General features: G+C 44.1%; 1 protein-coding gene across 3 annotated transcripts in view; it reads right to left on the reverse strand.

Moving 5' to 3' along the window:
• Positions 1–1689: 1689 nt before the first annotated feature.
• CYYR1 (cysteine and tyrosine rich 1) overlaps positions 1690–18590 on the reverse strand; it is a 60384-nt gene continuing 43483 nt past the window's right edge. For all 3 annotated transcript variants that reach the window (XM_083795379.1, XM_083795378.1, XM_083795377.1), the window contains exons 3-4: positions 7080–7237; positions 1690–4425 (exon numbers count right to left, since the gene is read on the reverse strand). In XM_083795379.1, coding sequence (XP_083651505.1) covers positions 4292–4425; positions 7080–7237 — 292 coding nt within the window. In that variant the 3' untranslated portion in view covers positions 1690–4291. The remainder of the gene's footprint in view (positions 4426–7079; positions 7238–18590) is intronic.

Genomic DNA, 18590 nt, shown 5'->3' on the forward strand with positions numbered 1-18590 from the left:
CTAGAAAAAGTAGACTGTCAGAGAGAGAACTGTTTTGGAAGTAGCTTATTCTGAGAAAAAAAAAAAAAAAAAGGTTAACAAAATACCAGACTAACACTAAGTTTGTGAAATGAATCATGGCTTGAAATATCCCCGATACATGATTATCTAAGATGCTACACACACACACATATATAGATGTATTTTTCGCAAAAGAGGACTGGCATTGGAACATATGCAAGCATATGTGCTTTTGCAAGTACTTGTAACTCCTGCTGCTTCTAGTCCATAACAACACTCATGCAACCAGGTAATCTTCTAACATGCTAAGCTATGAAACCCAGGAGAAAGGCTCATGGGACCAAATCCTGTACCCCTGATATTATAACCTTCCTTCTGCCTTCTCAATCCAGCCCAGAAATCATGACCCAAAGGCAGAGCAACCTGAGAGCACAAGCCAGTCAGTAGCATGTAGTCCAAGTATTTGAATCACCCAAGGCAATGCTACATTCATTAACTAAATTAGTTATTCTGTCCACTGCCAAGTGAGAGAAGCAAAAGATCATTTTGGTATTTTTTCTTATTTACAATAATTACTTACAATTGATGCTGCCTCATTTTGCTTGCATGGAGTATGGCTGTTGGGTCTTGATGTCCTCACTGCATTGAAAAGAGATCTACTCATGGTAGGACTAAAGTGTTTCTGTTATGTATTATCTGCAATGTAATGTTCTTTTGTACCTGTGCTGTTCATGCATGTTGGGTGGTGCACAGCCCTGCTCCAAAACATGGGAGTATGGGGACGTCTCTCTGTCGTGTTGGACCTGCAGGAGTGTGATGTGACTCCACGACTGCAGAGCTGGGCAGTCAGGCTGTGCCCAGGGAGCTGGCAGAGGGGTGGACCTGTGGACCTGGTGATCTCCAGAGGTCCCTTCCAACCTCAGCCACTCTGTGATTCCGTGATTCTGTGATATGATGCAGTGCAGGAGACTGAAATAAATCTTTATGACTAAGTAAAAACTCTTTGTACTAACCCACTCATCTGCAAGCTATTCATGTGAGACAGAATAAATGACTACTGGCCAGCAATATCCGAACTGCAGGAACTTTGAGTACTGAGATGCTGAATAAATTACATGTTTCCACACAAAGAAAATAACACCTAAGGTATAACAACACTTCAACTTTTTCAACAGGATTCAACTTCAGTATTAGCAAGTGCTCCCATTTGTTTATGCAGTCTATGTTTATGTTCTATTTCTTCACTTCTATAAATTTCTCAAACTCCCTCCTCCTCTTTGGTTACTTCTTTATATTTGAAGCAATCTTCACTTGTTTTTGAAAAGAGGTGACTTGGCACTACTTCTACCTGATTTGCTGGAAGGGCAGCTACTGTATGTTTTATCTTCTTAGCAAGGACAAGACGTGGTCACCTTTGAGAAGTAAAATCATTGACTGGTACGGCCCAATACATATGGGTCTGCAGAACATAAATTGGCATATTAAAATCAACATCCTCACTGGCTTTTTCATATCAGACAAATAGCTCTCTATCACCACAAAATTCTCAAATTTCTATTTCTGTAATCTTCCCCTGGATTAAGCCATGTATACATTCCAGTTACTTAGGTCACCATGACTTTTATGCAATATCATCAGAGGCAACATGCAATCTCAAAGCTGAAAAACAGAGGACTCCATGACCAAAGATTTTTAATTGTTTTCCTGAAATGCCTTTTTATTTAAGAAATCTGCTTTGTAACTTGTTCTGACAAATGTCACAGGTGGAGAAATTCTTCCTCTAAGGAGAGATTTAGGATCATTTTCTTTCTTTGTATTTTTCAGGAGACTGGATTCATCAAATACAAATTACTCTTTGATTGGTGTGTCTACATGCTCCGTACAAAGACATGAGATACACAAATGGGAGAAATGACAAATACTCATTATCTACAGGTAATTTTTTGGCACAGAAATATCATCCGATGTAACCAAGGGTAAAGTGCTGAGGTAGTAGCGTAGAACTTTGTAGAAGCAGGACTTCCCACACAGAACACCATGTTTATTTTGTTCTTCACACTGACCACCAGCTCAGATGGGAAGTTTGGCAGGCCCACCAGCGCCCCTACAGATGGTTTTGAGAAGGGAGTGCCAAAACCCAGAAGGTTACAATTCACAGGAGGATTTCAACTGTGGAACATCCGTCTTAGGAGAGCTCATGTTAGCAGCAGAGATGGCACGGGACAAAGCCCAGAGAAGTAAGTGCAAAGATAACCTAGTTTAAGATTTGTCACCTCAGAACAGCAAAACAGAAATGAGAATTGTAACTTTCCTTCCTTGGCGAAGGCTCCAAGCAACCAACAGCAACCAAAATCTGTGACACAGCTCAGTTTTCCTCTGACCGGGTTACAAATGCCTGGATAGCTAATGGGTTGGTGATTCAAGGCTCAGTTTGGCCAAGGGCCACAACACAGATCTGAACCTAGAGTGGTAAAGTTCAGATCTAAGGTTCTAGTGCGGTTTTCAAGAGGGTAAGGCTAGTCGTCTTGGAAAGGATAAATACAATTACAAAATCTGAGCAAGAACAGTCAATAAGGTCTTGGACGCAAGAAAGCTTCTGAATAAGTTTTGTACTCAGAGTTAAAAGGTTGCTTGAGTTCTTCCCTGAATTAGGACTGAATGCCAAAAATATCTCACTTAGGGGGTGACGAGAAAGTTTGTTATCTGGCTTCACAGGGATATGGATACCACCTTTTGCAAGCTGTTTTTCAGTTCATTAACGCGCTGAAACATCTGAAAAAAAAGATGAGGGCTATACTGGAAAACATTTAAATACCTTCAGATCTCCAGGAATCAGTGGTAACCTGAAGCTTCTCCTCTGAAATGAACTTGATGCCACAGCTGTCCTGAACCGTCTTCAAGCAGGTGTTGTATTTTGTCACATTCCAGTATTTTGACTGCACAGTTTTCCAACTGCTCAGCTACCCAACTCAAACTAAGTGAGTTCAACACATGTAAATCCCTGAAGAGAACCATTGCCTTTTGGTTTGTATATAAAACCAGTCTTGTCATTGAAGGATGATGCTTTAGGATGAATGATGCTTTAGGTAACTGGATACTCTGTTCTGAAATAGCTGCTGCTGAATTACAGTTAGGCCAATAAGTATATGGAAGATTTTAAATCATTAAGGTCTGTACTTTACATAGTAGAGATTGAATAATTTTGAACAGTGTGCATGACAAATGCAAAAAATACTACTTGGTGACTTAGAGTTTTAGAATGCCCAGGACAACATTCAAAAGTAATCTGATGCTCACAGTCTCTCTTCCCATCTCTTTGCTTAGGCTGAATTTCATTACTACTGGAAAACACTATGTTTTTTTTTTTTTAATTTAAAAAAGGTCTTTATGCAATCCAATTGAAACACAGATCTATGATGTTTTAATAATTGATTTGTTTTTCTTCTCCCACTTGTGAGTTTTCCTGAATTAATTTTTTATTAAAAAAATCAAAGTATCATTTGGTCTTAAAAAAGGCATTGTGGCATTGTCCAATGTATACGGTATCTAAGTCCAGGTAAAAAGTTAATCAGCTATAAATTATTGTAATTCACATATAAAAATGCTCTTTATGTTTACATTTTAGGCCACAAACTAGTCTCAACTTGTTTAAAAGTAGGCACTTAAAACAGCCTGCACTTGGCCAAAAATAACATCCATCATTTTTTGGTTACTGAGTAACTCCCAACAGCACTTCTCTTTGTAATACACTTATCAGGTCAATATGCACAGCTGATCATCAGTTATTATCATCCTGAAGTAGAAACTCAAAATAGCTTCAGTCTTCCTTCTTCTTCCTTATTCCCCTTGTCTCACGGAAAGGTGTATCACATGTTTGAAGACCACCGTTGGAATTTTCTCCCAGAAGAAGCCCCAGCAACTGTCTCTTGTGCATTTGAAACAGACCTTGTTGAACCATTTGCAACATTTACATGTTCCTAAATGGGAAGACCACGGCTCCCATGTGTTGTAACAGGCTGCAGCTGAGGCTAAACACTGGTATTAAGGGCTACTCATTAGGCACTGACTTGGAGGAACTTTGGTCACACATTGTTTAATCATGAAATGTGATGGTCCAGAGTGGACAGTATTTTTCTTTGTCCTGAGCCACGTCAACCCTCCTTGGTTATTTCATCATCTGACCAGATGTGTTGATGCAGACCCCATCCTACTTGTCCCTGAGCCAAAAATATTTGTTCCAACAGTGCTGGCTGTTTCAACAGGTAGTTAATATCCAGGTGAAGCCATGTAATTATTTCCCTGAATATCCAGGGTAAGGAGGGGGTGGGGGATACTGTATTGAAGTCTGTGGAGTTGGAGTATATGGTGGAGGTAAATCAACTGGGTACTCCATTTCATATTCATAGCTGTACGGTGGTGGAGCCACTAAAAAGGGAGAAGGAAGAAGAAAGAGTTAAAAATTAATCTTTTTCATATGCAGGCCCCTAAGTATTTTCTTGTTGGCATTAAGATTTTCATAGAACAGATGTAAAGTCTCCTGACAACACACGTGCTTTTTTTTTTCTTTTCAGACTGTTGCTATAAGTCACTTTATGTCAATGCCAACCCTTGCTTATTGCCTTTTACTGCTTATCCCTATGCCCACAGACATGCCACAGACATGTTGTGCTTCTAACAGGGCTTGAGTGGCCATATGGCAAAAGATACCAGGGTGGTGTGGCAGAGAACTACACTTTTTCAGAGGAGGGAGGTTGGGTTTTCATCAGATCTATTCCCTTTCACCCCCTTCACCAGCAACATAGACTTATGTTATCTCAAAATGGTGGTGTAGCCAGGGCCTTCACTGATCTCTACAGATAATCGGAACACCCTCTGGGTCCCCAGGAGATGTGTGCCATGCCACGCCAAACACAGTGGAAAGCTCCTTGCAGCACAGCAGTGTCACACCTGCTAGGGCAAATGCTGGACATCTTTCCAGGACGTTCCCAGGTCTCAGGCTGAGGAATAACAGAGCTTTCATCTTGTTCTCCCCAAAAGGGACACCTGAGGAGAGCCCTGTGTTTGTAAACCAGATCAGGCATTTAGAAAAAAAAATAAATATATATATATATATATAAAGAGGCAGCTGAAAAGCTTTTCTTCAATTACTTCTGCTAACCTTAGAGAAAGATTAATTCAGTGATCACAAAGACAGTAAATGTTGCAAAATTGTATGTATGGTAGGAACAGAAAGCCCCGTATCAAAACGCCATTACAGCAGTCTACAAATTTTAAGCTTGAGTCTGCCTCTTCTCAGCTTGTATCAGCATGGAGGCCTTTCTATTCCTTGCGTAGGTATCTCAAGCAGACTGGCGTCAAAATAGCACTTTAATGGAGAGGAAACAAACAGAAACCTGGGATGTTTGTGATGGAGGGAAGAGACTCGAGCTGTGGTGTAGCAGGAAAGGCACTCGCTGCTCTCTGAAAACCTGGCTGCCACGGTGGCTGAGGCCAAAGGAAAGGCACCTCCTCACTTGCTGTTCCTCTCCAAAACTGGCAGTGGCAGGAGGACAAATCTTACAGCCAAAGCCAGGTCAGTCATCACTCCAGAAGTGTTCATGACAATGGGGAACACAGAAATCATTTCAGGGCTTGCCCTGTCCTCCAAAAAGTGCTGCTGCTGAGAGGAAGAACTGGTCAAACAAATATTTGGACCTGGAACAAGGAGCGTGCAGAGTCAAACTGCCTGGAGGTGGAGAGATAGGGGGTGAGTCATTGCAGGAGCAATCTTGGGGAGGAAAAGGCTACAGCCCCAGAGCCTTCATTTTGCTGTTGTTTTTACAGCTTGCAGTCACTGTTAGATTCTAAAGTAGCTCTTCAGCAATTCATGGCTGAGAGTATTGCAGTTTTCTTTCATTACTCATCTCCCTATGCAAAACAATGTTGCCATGATAAGGATGATTATAGCTGGGTTTAGTTTAACTGGGAAGTCAGAGGATGAGGGAGAGAACAGACACTAAGAGCAGTGAATGTGACAGAGGAAGACAAATACTGCATAGCTTGCCTGTAAGTATACTTAATGCACCTGGGGTTTGTGGCAACCTTTTCAACAGGAGGGAATATAAAGGTAGGGGATTTCTAAGAGTGGGATGGGGGGACATGCTCTGTGAAACGCCACTGTCCTTTATGACAGTGAACTCTCAGTTATCGCTAGGCAGTTGCTCTTGGATGTGTAATTAATCACATCACCAAAGCAGAGACATAGCTGCAATGCATAAACACCATTAATGCTGCTTCCAGAGGCCAGCTTTGCTCTTCAACAATGTGGCCATTTTCATCAGGTAGGGACCCCAGAAAAACGACCCCTGCAGCTTTGGTGCTCCTGTACCGCACTCCTAGAGTGCAGAGAGCTGACAGGCACAGTGCAGAGAGCAGATCTGCACAGACCTAGCTCAGGTACCACCAGATGTATCAGCTCCTGCTCACGATGGGCACAGCTACACTACAGCAGAAGTGTAAGGGGTCCCTAGTACCCCTTGGGGTGCCCCAGGGCCCTGGCTCAGTGCCTCCCCTGGTGCTGCCCTGCACCTGAAAAACCATTATGGCAAAATGGCACATGGCCATTTTGGCATAGGGCATGCTGGGCCCCCCATTGTGCAGGACGATGAAAGGGAGCTGACTGCACACGACCCAGTGCAACTACAAGAACCAGAGCACAAAGGAAAACCAACCGATCTGCCACCGCAGAGCCTCTGGCACGTGCAGAGAGCCGGTCCCGCACAGCGCAGCGAGGCCTGGACGTGATGCTGCGGGCACCGGCCGCCGTGCAGCCATGCTGATGATCTGGCACCCGGCCAGATCTCGTTAGCCCACAGAGGAGCAGAATAAACGAGCCTGGGTGGAGAGCTGCACTAATGAGCCCTGCGCAGGCCGGGCTGTCTTGCGATTCTTGGCAGGGAGTCGTGGTCGCGCCTCTCCCCTGCAGGCCCAGGAGAGCCTCCTGCGCTCGCACCCGTGTTCGCTGTGGGGCTGGGGCTGTCCACAGCCACGGCTCCACCGGGGCTGCTGGCGCTCCTGCCGGCCCCGCTCTGCCCCCTCACCTGGGTAGGTGCTGATGGCGTTGATGTGCGTCGTGCGGATGACCCCGACTCGAGTCCCACGGTTGTTCTTCATGCACATGCAGATACAGATGGCAATCCCGGCGATCACTCCCATTATAAAGACTATGCCAAAAACGATCCCGGCTATCGCTGTGCCTCTGCAAAGGGAATGGAAATACGCCATCAGTGGCAGCTGAATAACATTTACAAAAAATAATAAATTCTTTCCTCAGGAGTGGCCTCATTTGAGCAGAAAAAGTGCATACTGGATATTGAAAATGCTGCAAATTTTGACCCATGAGAATAAAAGAAATGAAAGATCTCAGAGACCGAAATGGAGACTGTTTCAAAGTCACCTTTGCAATTATGCCAGATCACTCTCCTGATTTACTGTATGTGAAATCCTTCCATTCCAAGGCCTTCTGCATTTAAACACTTCTAAATATTACCAAAATAACTTCCTCCCTTTCTCCTCATCACACGAGACCTTTTTTTCCTAAAGGCATTGGCATGAGTTTCTTTTTAAAAGGCAGTGTAAGCTACCCCCAGTAATATATTCCAGAAGCATCCAGAAGCGCAGCCTGCTTCCACAGGAATGTTTGTGTCATTGTTTTATCTTGGTCATAAAGTCCTCCTGCTCTGCTTCTCGGCCCACAGATTAAGGAGAGCCTGCTCTTCTCGAGGATGAGCAGCAAGAAGCAAAGCAAGTGCCTATCCTTTCACACATCTGCTGCTGCAACCAGTGCAAGTATTTGAGGCTTAAATGATTTCTTTTAAAATGGTCCAGGGGACGGAATCCAGCTCAGCCCCTGAAGTAATGAATCGGGCTTTCCTTGAAATCATACAGAGAAAGGACAGGAAGCCTCATTGCGCTGACACACAGGAGAAAAACCTCACTAAAAGGGACTGAGGAACTCCCAATAATACCGAGGGCAAAATTAGCCTTTCTGATGAACCCTGTAGTTCACTTGGGCTTGTTGTCAGGAATGGGAATGAAACGTTATATGAACGAGAGTATTTACAGCCTCCCCTTTTATGAAACAAACCCAGTGACTTGCCAGAAATATTCTTACTTCGTGCACCTCTTCTTTCTCTTTGGAAGCCATCTACTGGCTTCCAAAAAGTCAACAGGAGTCAGAGTAGACTCAGTATTTGAAAAATCAGACCTTTTATTTAGGAACGTAAATACGAATTTAAGAGTTTGTTTGTAGGTACCAACTTTGCAGGAATTTGCAATAATACTGAATTGTATAGCATAAGTAAACACAGACAATTTGCTGTCTTAGTAAAATACACTGCCAGGGAGCTAAATTGCTCTCTGCTGTTATGTAGCAATGAATGAAGGGTGTGCAGGGAGAGTAAACCTGCTAATATTTTGCAGAATACATAAAGGTCGAATTTATGAAATGCTAACTCACGGCAGCAAGCACTTGGCCACAAAAACAGTAGCTCAAAAGTCATTTTGGAGCACTGCTGTGATCAAGTACTTTGGTACTAACCTGTATGAATAACTTAAAAAACACCTCCCCTGCCTCCGCTTCACCATGACCTTCGCTGGGAGCATTGTGCTATGGTCACAGAGAATGCTCTTACACCCAAATTTCTTCCACCCACTTCCAGGTGGAAGAAACAGAAGCAGCCACCGCTGGCCTCAGGACCTGGGCTGCATTTCTTCTTTGTGCATGGCTCGCTGCACAGCACTTGCAATCCAGGTAGGCTCTGCCAGGCAAATCTCCCTAAATCCCAGAAACTACAGTAATTTCCCTTGCTCATAATCGGCAGCAAGCTGAAGAAAATGTGACTTCCATCCTAAAGGCTGACAGATGTGGGTAATGCACAATATTGCACACATATAGCTAATACATAGTATAATTACTTTCCAAGAGCTAAATTAAAACTTCTATATTGATGAAGCCCATTTTAAATAGAGTTTAACTCAGCTGTCTCCAAAGGCAAAGGTGCCCCATTTGTTCCACAAGCATTCAGCTGTATGCTGTTTGGTTATCTGCCCCAAGCGATGGGTTGCACTAGCAACACAGAAAGCATTCTTCATGCACCAGTGCCTACCAGACAGCTTGCATCCAAAGCCCACTTTCCCCTCCTGCATGAACAGCTATTGCTCCAAAGCAGTGTCTCTCCATTAATTCAGATGCAGATTCAATGATACTCTACATAAGAAGAGTGTTCATAAGGAAAGGAAAAAACATGACAAAATGTCTGATGCTGTCTTCAAGAGGAGTTTCCACTGTTCCTGAGACATTATGCAGATGCTTGTATACTTGTCAGCTTACTTTGGGTGACAGAAGTGAGATCTGAGGCCTTACTTGCAGTACTGCAGTTTCTTGTAGTGACCTTTGGATGGTGCTGGCTGACGGGCACCATCCTGCCTCTGCAGGGAAACACTGGCAGGGCAAGACAGCTGCAGAAAGCCCATCGGCATCTGCCTGCATCTGAAATTCATAAAGAGCTAGATTTGGCTAGTATATACACGTGTCTTAAATCCACTGGCAAAACTTCCAAGTTTGAAAAGGCCTCTCAGTCTAAACACCAAGTTCTGCCAGGTTCACTATGCAAAATGAGTTGTGTTTTAGCTTAGAGTTGTGTTTTAACTTTAGTTGTGTTTTAGCCCGCATCAGCTAGCACATTCTTTTGCTCGTATCCACCACAGCTCCTGCTGGTGTAGCCATGAGCTGGAAACAAAAATGGTCACCAAAGAAAATATCCACCAGCTCAGCTCTGTCAACAAAGCTGGTAAGTGCAAGTCCTGCTCATGGTTCAGAAATCAGGACAGAAAGTGGTTTAAATAGCTAGCTAGACCTACCGCTGCTCATGGATCCTTGTTTTCACACTGCAATGGTAAATTTAGACCACCTCTGGGTAGTTACGCAAAGAGAGCCTGAGGTATGGAGCAGAAGATGTAGGTCACTTTTTAAATCCGGCTGCAGCCTGGCTGAGCATCAACAGAGAGGCATTCACTGGCCTTTGTGGGCTTCAGATTAGAGCCAGAGTCACACACGTTGAGCTGCTACAAGGGACAGAGTGTTTCACTTCAAAAGGAGCTGGCTGGGAGGACGTGGGGAGATGCGCACGCGGACACTCCCTGGCACACGTCCTGGTGCAGGGACCTGCTACACCCGCAATGGCTCCCGTAACGCTACGGGCACTCTGCCTTCCTGCATCAGTCTGAGTGTCCCGGCACGGTCACAGGCATGTAATAGCAGTCCTCTGGATATAACACAAAAACAAAGACTTGTGCTTTTTGTGGAAAGCCCATGGTATGAGTAGAATGTGTGAAGAAAAAAAAAAGTATGCATTTTTTAACAAAGTGTCTGGGTTTCTTTTCATGCTATTAGGGAATTTTTGAAAATAAATGTCCTATAAATATGGATCCCTTATTTTATATTTAAAAATGCTTGCTTTGTCTCTCTTTGTCTCACAGATATTTCAGACTTCTATGTAGTGACACAGAGGGATACAGATGATATTTTTCATTCTATCTCCACCGCAGATCTTTTCAAGGGAAGCTGCCTAAGAGATAAAGGACAGTGTAGAAGAGCAAAGGGAGACCTACAAACCACACAGCAGAGTCATATAGCAACTGGGAAGTTTGAAACAGAGGGAAAACTTTGAAACAGAACAATTTAAAGGAAAACATTATGCAAAGTCATTTACAGAAGCAAAAGACACATGAAAGAACAAGCACCAGAGAAAAACAATGCTTGAGAAAGTAAAGAGGGAGAGGGGAAAAATAATTTTAAAATGGTGGAAATGTCAGGAGGAATTGCCAGGGTAAAAATCAGATAGAGAGAAGCAGCTTTGGAGGTGACTTTAGCAACATCCCACTTGAAAGAACATAAATCTGATTTACAGTGCTGGCCAGACAGTGCCCCGTGCAGGGATCAGCCGGGCAGGGACCTCGCTGCCTGAGCAGGTGGCAGGGCCGAGGTGCCTGGGGTCAGGCACTCCGTAGCCTGGTGTAACCGGCCAGCTGGGTGTTTTACTCAGGTGTCAGAGCCATCATTTCACCTGCTGGAGCAGGGGGTTGGACCAGCTGACCTTCAGAGGTCCCTTCCAACCTCAGCCGTACCGTGATTCGGTTATCAGCAGCTGCCGCTCCAACCTGCGAGCGCCAGGGTTGAGGTGACCAGAGAACAGGAGAGGGACTGAAGAGCAGCCCTGTTCCTTCAGGTTTTAATGAGTGGGAGCCAAGTTCATTTAGCACCATTTTCCCCTTGAGAAGTCCAGTAGTTTGGGATTTTGGCAAGCAAAGTGGATGCCAAACTTGCTCAGGTTAATACTGTCTCTGTGGTCATCTCCACTTTGGGGCCAATGGATCTCAGAGGCCTAAAAACCTTACAGCTCAATAGGTTAGTGTTTCCAAAAGGAAGAATGATTACTGAGTAGGCATTGATTTTTAAACTTATTGCCAAAATTTTGGAGCCAACTCTCCACAGCTTGCAGTGTGATATGGCAGAGGCTTGCCTAGTCCACTGGCATCCTTCTACTGCTGCAGTTTCTCCTTCTTTGGTTCCATCCTAACTTTACATGTGGTATTGCCTGCAGCATAAAACTTTGCCTGGAAGCCTGGTTTATTAATACAAAAAGAAGAAAAACCTTTCAATCAGCTTTTCCAGAAAGCCCACAGACCATAATACAAAACTTCTTAATCCCACCAGCACCAAGACAGTCCCTCCCTCGACTCCCCCCTATATCACTTGCTGCTCACCTGGGGATGCCCAGGGAGGTGCACGTCTCCAAACTCCCCGTGTCACCATGCCCAAGGGATGCTGCGTGGCACGTCACCCCCGGCCTCCTCTTGCCTCCAAGGCACCTTCCGCACGGGGGCTTGCATGTTGTCCTTCACAAGCAGGTGTTTTCTCTTGATTTCTGTTTTCCTTTAGCCATTTCCCTCCCTGGAACACCTTTAAAGGCTTTCTTAAACTGGGGAACACAATAGCAGCAAGTAGCCAAAAAAGATGCCTAGGGAAGACCGTAAGAAAAGGAAGAAAATGTGCGTTCCTCTCCTCGCTCCCTCCAATGTTTTGCAGCACAGCAACTCTGACCCAGACAGGTCTGTTTGTTTTTTAACTGTATCACTCAGTGCACTTCTCTGCAAACTTGCCCAGCCTCTCTCTGCCCTCATGCAAATTTTAGCATCCACAGCCTCATGTGGCAAGGAGCTCCCCAGCTTAACTACACACCTGAAGAACCACCTCCTCTGCTCTATTCTGCACTGAACAGGCAGTTTCCCCAAGCCTCCTAGCTCTCAGCTCTTCTGTCACCAGCTTCCCTGTCTGCACTGCCCATGATTTTAAAGACCTTTTTAGCACCACGCCTGGCAGTCAGCTCCCTCCCATCCTGCAAGATCCCTGTCCTACCTCATTCATTTGTGTACGGGAACTGCTTTATACCTTTAATCGCTCTGGTCACCTGTCCTTGTACTTATTCTCATCCTATTCTGTTGGTTTTTGAGTGCTGCATACAGCATTCAGATTGCAGCTGATGCCAGTACTACATAGAAGCATAATGATGTTAGCTGCCTTATCTCTACTTTTTTTTTCTAAAATAATCCATGGTATTAGATCTTTTTTTTTTTTTTTAAATTTTTTTGTGGGGGCAGTTGGGAGCTGAGATTTTGTGGAACTATTTACCATAATTCCAAGTCTCATTTCTGAGAGGCAACATCAGCTCAGAGCCCATAATTTCATGTGGGAGTTGGGACGGTCTTTCCCAATATGCATTAGATAATGTTTACAGGCCCTGGGTTTCCTGCCATGATGCCTGGACACGTGTCCTCTACTGGAGGACAGAGACTAAAGTTAGCACAAGAGAACTTAAGCCACTGGATTTTCAAAAGCCCAGCTCATTCAGTAATATCCTATCATTTTAGAAGCTATCATTGCAGAAGTGGTAGCGCTCTACACCAGAGATTCATTTATACTGGTACAGAAGTCCTTTCATTCTGTAATAGCTTACGTCAGCAATCTTACAGAAATGTGACCAAGTATGGCAAGAAGTTGGTTAGAAGCATGTGAAGATCAGTATTCCCACTCTGCCTTCACTGTATTTCATTACCCTTTTACTGCAAGAATGACGTGCCATTTTCAGTCTTCACTTTGGTCAGCTGATCTCTTCTATCTCATCGTCTTTCCTAATTCCCAGTACTTTTTTAGTCCTCCAATTAATTTCTTGCCAATTCTCCGTATCTGTGATTTGCTGGCACTGCATCTCCGGAATAATATGAATAATAATGCATGTAATACATTTTGGAATACTACTGCTAATACTAATAAATACCCTTTAATTTCTTCCGTCTTTTGGGCATTCAAAAAGAGGCTGATAAAGGGTTTTTTAAAAATCATTCTTTGCGATAAAATAAAATAAAAAGAAATCAATGATCTTTGATCTTCTGACCCAGCCACTGACGTTCTGAAAAATGTACTCTTCGGACTCTTAATCAGACCCGATGTTCCTTGCAGGCAGGGGGTGCTGGGCTGTTTATATAATTTGGTTAGCAAACCTTGGTTTACTCAGACTGACAGCAGAAATGCACCTCTCGTGAGTGCACTGAGCATGCAGACCTGCTCTGGGGGCTTTCCCCCTTTTTCAGTTGCCCCTCTGTTCAAATAAGGGCAAAACCACGTAGTGAGCGCCTGTCCAAGAGGCTGTGCTGTTCAGGGCAGTTTGGCTTTATGGCTGGGGCACTTGAAAGCCCCACTGCTAAAACTGATGGAGCAATGGTTGATTGTATCTGCAGCCCAGGTACCCCATGGCTGAACCTGCAGCCACAGTTTTACAGCCGTAGAATGAAGAAACCAGGGTAACGTGGACTGCAAAATCATCTAACTCAGGAATCAGTGCAATAGTCAGCTAGCTGCTGCCTCCTGTTTTAAATTAAGTAATTAGTTTATGGAGTAGCAACTCAAATGGACCAGGCTTGCCTTTGAGGCTCTACTTTGCAAGCTCTACTTAGACAAAATTCCTACTAGTACTTCATTTTAAGGCATGTTTTACAGCGCAGAGGAAGGCAATGATTGTCTGCTTCCGTAAACAAAACCCGTCTGCCTATTACAACCGAGTACAAACTGTACTTGGACGGTATTCCCTTCTTTTGTTCCTGTTCAGTTGGATCTAAGGTGTGCTGTTAATGTTTAATTCCTTCAAAATTGTTTCCTCTGTGCCCTTCTCTCTCTGCCTTGCTATATTCACGACATTATTAACTCAAGCAGCAAAATATTCTGAGTAATCCTGGTGTACAACGGAGAGGTAGTGAGTGGGTAATCATCCCAGTTCCTGACCTCCCTCCTCCCACCTACTTGTGGCAGGTCACCATCTAAGACTACTCTGTATTGTTAAGCTGCATAACCTTGCAAAGGGTTAAAGGCCGGTACTTTCTGTCTTTTAGTATTACCAGTGCATGAGCAATAGGGTACCTACTACAGCTTGTTAAAAAGCTGCAGAGCCACTGAAGTGTAACTGTGGCACACTTGCAAAACCAGGGAGAAAATCATACAAAGTGCAAAACAAAAGGACAAGTAATTACAGCTTGTTCTGGTTTGGGCTATCCTTGGAGAGACTCTTTGGACAATTTGCCCTTTGAGAAATATGTAGATGTTTTATGCTTACTTCCTTTATGCTAAACCATAGACCTTTCTGCTGGAGGTGCTGCTTGGCCAGGGAGGCTGCAAAGTGCTTCAAATAAATGATCCTGGAAAGGTGTGTACGGCCCAATGTAGCTGCTAGAGCAATGGGAGAGTAGAGAAGGCGGCAGCAGTGTTCCTCTTGCTGGTTCCTGAACTGCCCTGCTTTCCTCTGCCTGCGCACCATGGGCCTGGCATCCTCCTGCTGCCCTGCGCAGAGCGGGCGAAGGCAGGGATCAAATTGCTTGCACCCTGCTTAAGAGTCAGTGCCAGGAGCAGGGCTGTCTCAGAAACAATTTTATGGACAGAGGGAATGATGCATGAAATGGAGCCGGGAAGTGCACGCCACAATTTAACAAGCACAACACTTAATACACAGTGGTGTTATTAACTGATCACAGTTAAGCAAATACATTTTGATCAGCCTCAGCCTGCCCAGCATGTTCGTTAGACTGATATGTGCACATATGCAGATGCTGGTTTTGAAACTCTGAGCCTGTCTGGCAGTTCAAAAATTTCAGAACACTGCCAGAATGTGAAAAGAATAAAAATCAACGTGTGTTTAGATTAAAACAAGCGATTTAAAAAAAGTCAGAAATACAGAAGTAATTGGGGGCAGGAAGAAAATGCTTTCTTTTTTTTTTTTTTGACTTTTTATCTGAATGAATTCTGATTAAGATGCTGCCAAAGTTTCCAGTTACCATTTTCCACCCTCATGCTCTCTTGCTGCTTCTCTGCCCTCGCTTTCCAGCAGCTCCTCTTGCTCCACCTTTCCCTGCTCAGACATCCTGTCCTGTTCCCTGCAGTCATGACCTTCCCTTGCTCTGTAATGTGCTTCACATGCTTCTCTGGAAAGGAAACAGAAGCCATAATGCAATTTCCACTTTTCAAAAGGCTCCTCATTGTGTTTATGAATCCAAGGCCCAACCCGGTGTTGTCTTAAATAGAAAATTGTGGTGTAACTGCACCTAACGTAGACTTTCCTTATTTTAGGCATTTTTATTCTCATAATGCCTGCAGTTTGCATTGCTGGCAGAGCCTGCCATTTAAAACACTTTCTGAATCAACAACAATGGGAGAGGCTGTAATTGCTGCCCAAGCTGCAGCCCTCTGAGAGACAAAGTACGTGCTGCCAAGATGACGTTGTGGGTTTCCACGAAGATCACAAGGTTAGTAGCCCCAGTAATAACTCACTTTTGGCACCAACCTGTTTACTGGGTATAAACATTTCAGAGAATCCCAGGAATATTATCTTACTGGTAATTCTTAACATACTCTTTCTGACAGCAATTTTATTTATACCAGCTTCTGCAAACAATGACTTTGCACACTCCATGAGCTCAGCACAGGAGAATCCTGCAGCTCCCCTCCTGGGAAGCTCTTGCTCTAAGAGCCCGACTTACTGTGCTGACTTCTGGACCTCTTGCCTGTGGGATCCTGAAATCTCAGAGCGATTGCAGTCAGACCTGCCTAGTTTTACAGATTGTTTTTACCCTGTTGCCAGAAAGGTTGATAGCTCAGCACTTCTTAGCATGCTTACTCCCTGCTCTGAGGCTGTAACAAACCCCAAAGCCAGCTTGTGATGGGATTTTGATCTGCCAGGGAACATCCCACATGGGGCTGTTACTTGGCTGGTGAATGAAGTGAGCAGGCAGTACGGGAAAGGGCCATAAGACGGGGCCCTAAACTCTTGCTCCGCGAGGCAGAGGAGCATAAAAGCAGGATGGAGGTGACCCATAGATTAATGAATTTTAAAAGACAAAGAACTCAAATGGCTGTTATTAAAAAGAGCAGTTTCTCATGATTTTCATGTCAATTGGCTAAACAGAGAAGGAAACGCTAGATATGGAAACCAGAGGAGAGCTCTGTCACAGTCCAGGATGTCTTCTGTGAACTCACTTCATTTTCTTGCTGTTGGCCTCTATGTCTGTCTTCATAGTTTCACACCACTCTTTCAGTTCTGATCAACTTCACTTGCAAAACTGTGCACAGTGAAGGCTGGCCCCTACCTTATTTAATTTTCTCCACACAAGGCTTTGTCTTTCTCAGCAGCCCTGTGTGTGCAATCTAGCCACTAGCCCTGAGCACTGCAGCACAAGCTGGAGTTGCTGGCAGAGCTCTGAGCTCTGCCACATAAGCTCTGCCTCTCTAACCATCCTCTGCTGCCACATTTCCTTTAGCTGAACAGAAACTAGTGAAAGAGAATAAACTGGTTGTTAGAAAAAAAAAAAAACACACTTCTGTCCCTTAAGCTGACAACCACACCACCATTTCTAGCTTTCTGAAAAACAACAACAACAGAAGTAGTGCTCTCCTCTGTGTTTCATTTGGGTAATGGGATGGAGGAAGATAGGCCTCAGGGTGACTTTCTTCAGCTGCTAAGAGCTGGGACCTGATTCCTGGGCACGGCACCCTCCAGGCTTTCCCAGAAATGCTCATGCTGGCACAGCAAAGAGCAGGACCCAGTGACTTAGGAAGGCAGCGCTGAAAAGGACTTCCCCTTCTCCATGACCAGTGGAAGCATGAACTTACGCCAAACTCAACTGACCTTGCATCTCTGGCCCAAACTCAATGACTGAGTCAACTGAGAAAATTACACTTTTTTTCCTTGCCAGTTAAATACTTTTCATGACAGAGTTGTCTTTGAGAGGCAAAAAGCCACTGAATATAACTCCCAGACAAGGTTATTATTTGGTTTGCTAATAAGAAACCTGTTTGCATTATGTAAATGTGCCTCTTCCAGGCTGTGACCCTAGGCTTTCCAGGTCCCCCTCCTGGGCTCCCAACCAGGCCGTGCTTCAAGCATTCTGTCTCAAAATACTCTGAAAGAGGCAAAAGCCCAAACTTGGTCTCTTGCATTTGGTCCATGGTTCATACAAAACTGCACACTGCTGACTCAAGGTCTTCTTCCCAATTACGGAAAAATTGAGGCCAACTGAAACATTTTTCCTCCTTCGTGGTCAGCTCTGAAGACAAAAGTAACCTAGAAGCAAATCTAGTAGCTTATGTAAATTGCTAAGTAAGACATATTTTTAATATTGAAAGATTTCTGCCTAGATGCAACACAGCCCCTAAATACACACTTGGTAATCACTGCAAAGAATTGCACTGTCAGCTCCCGACAAAGACAGCAAATCCAAATGTGAGCTTTCAGGGGAACGTAGACCGTGCTGTGCAGAGGGAGGAGCCAGCAAGCAAATGCCCACAGACCAGATATTACAAAGCTAATGGCAGCTCTTTTTTTTGTGCCAACTGACCTGGAAGAGCGTCACAGAGACCATCATCCCTGAAACGCCCCCTGCCCATTCAGCACACTTTTCATGAGCTCATCATTCCCCCTCAAGAGGCATCACAGACCTTGTTCTGGCATCCTAGGATATATCCTCAGCACCTATATAACAGCACTGTTTCATTTGTACTCTTTCATTGACATTAGAGAGCTATAAATTACTCCCAGAACAGATGCTTGTTAACTCTTCTTCTTTTCTCCTCTCCCCCGCCCCCCCCCCCCCCCCCCCTTGGAGATCGAGGGGAGGAAGAAGCAGAGAATTTTGCCTTTTTATGCAATGAAGAGTGGGAAGATTGTAACCAAAACCCCCTTTTCACAACAACAAAGTGAATACAAGATGAAGCAATAAAATACCTGAAAATGAACAGATGACTCCAAACAATTCTCCTTTAATGTACCTGAAAAAAATGCTTTTGACCTTTTCAGAAATTTGATTCCCACAACATAAGCCGTGCCCCCCAAATGCATTTATGGTTTACCAAATTTCAAAATGGAATACTTTACTGCTTTTAGACTTCCACCTGGTAGACAGACAAACAAAAAAGATGTAGGCCTTTTTTTTAGAAATTGAGTAATCTGAAG

The sequence above is a fragment of the Anser anser genome, assembly GCF_964211835.1.
Source record: "Anser anser genome assembly, chromosome: 1".
Lineage (NCBI taxonomy): Eukaryota > Metazoa > Chordata > Aves > Anseriformes > Anatidae > Anser > Anser anser.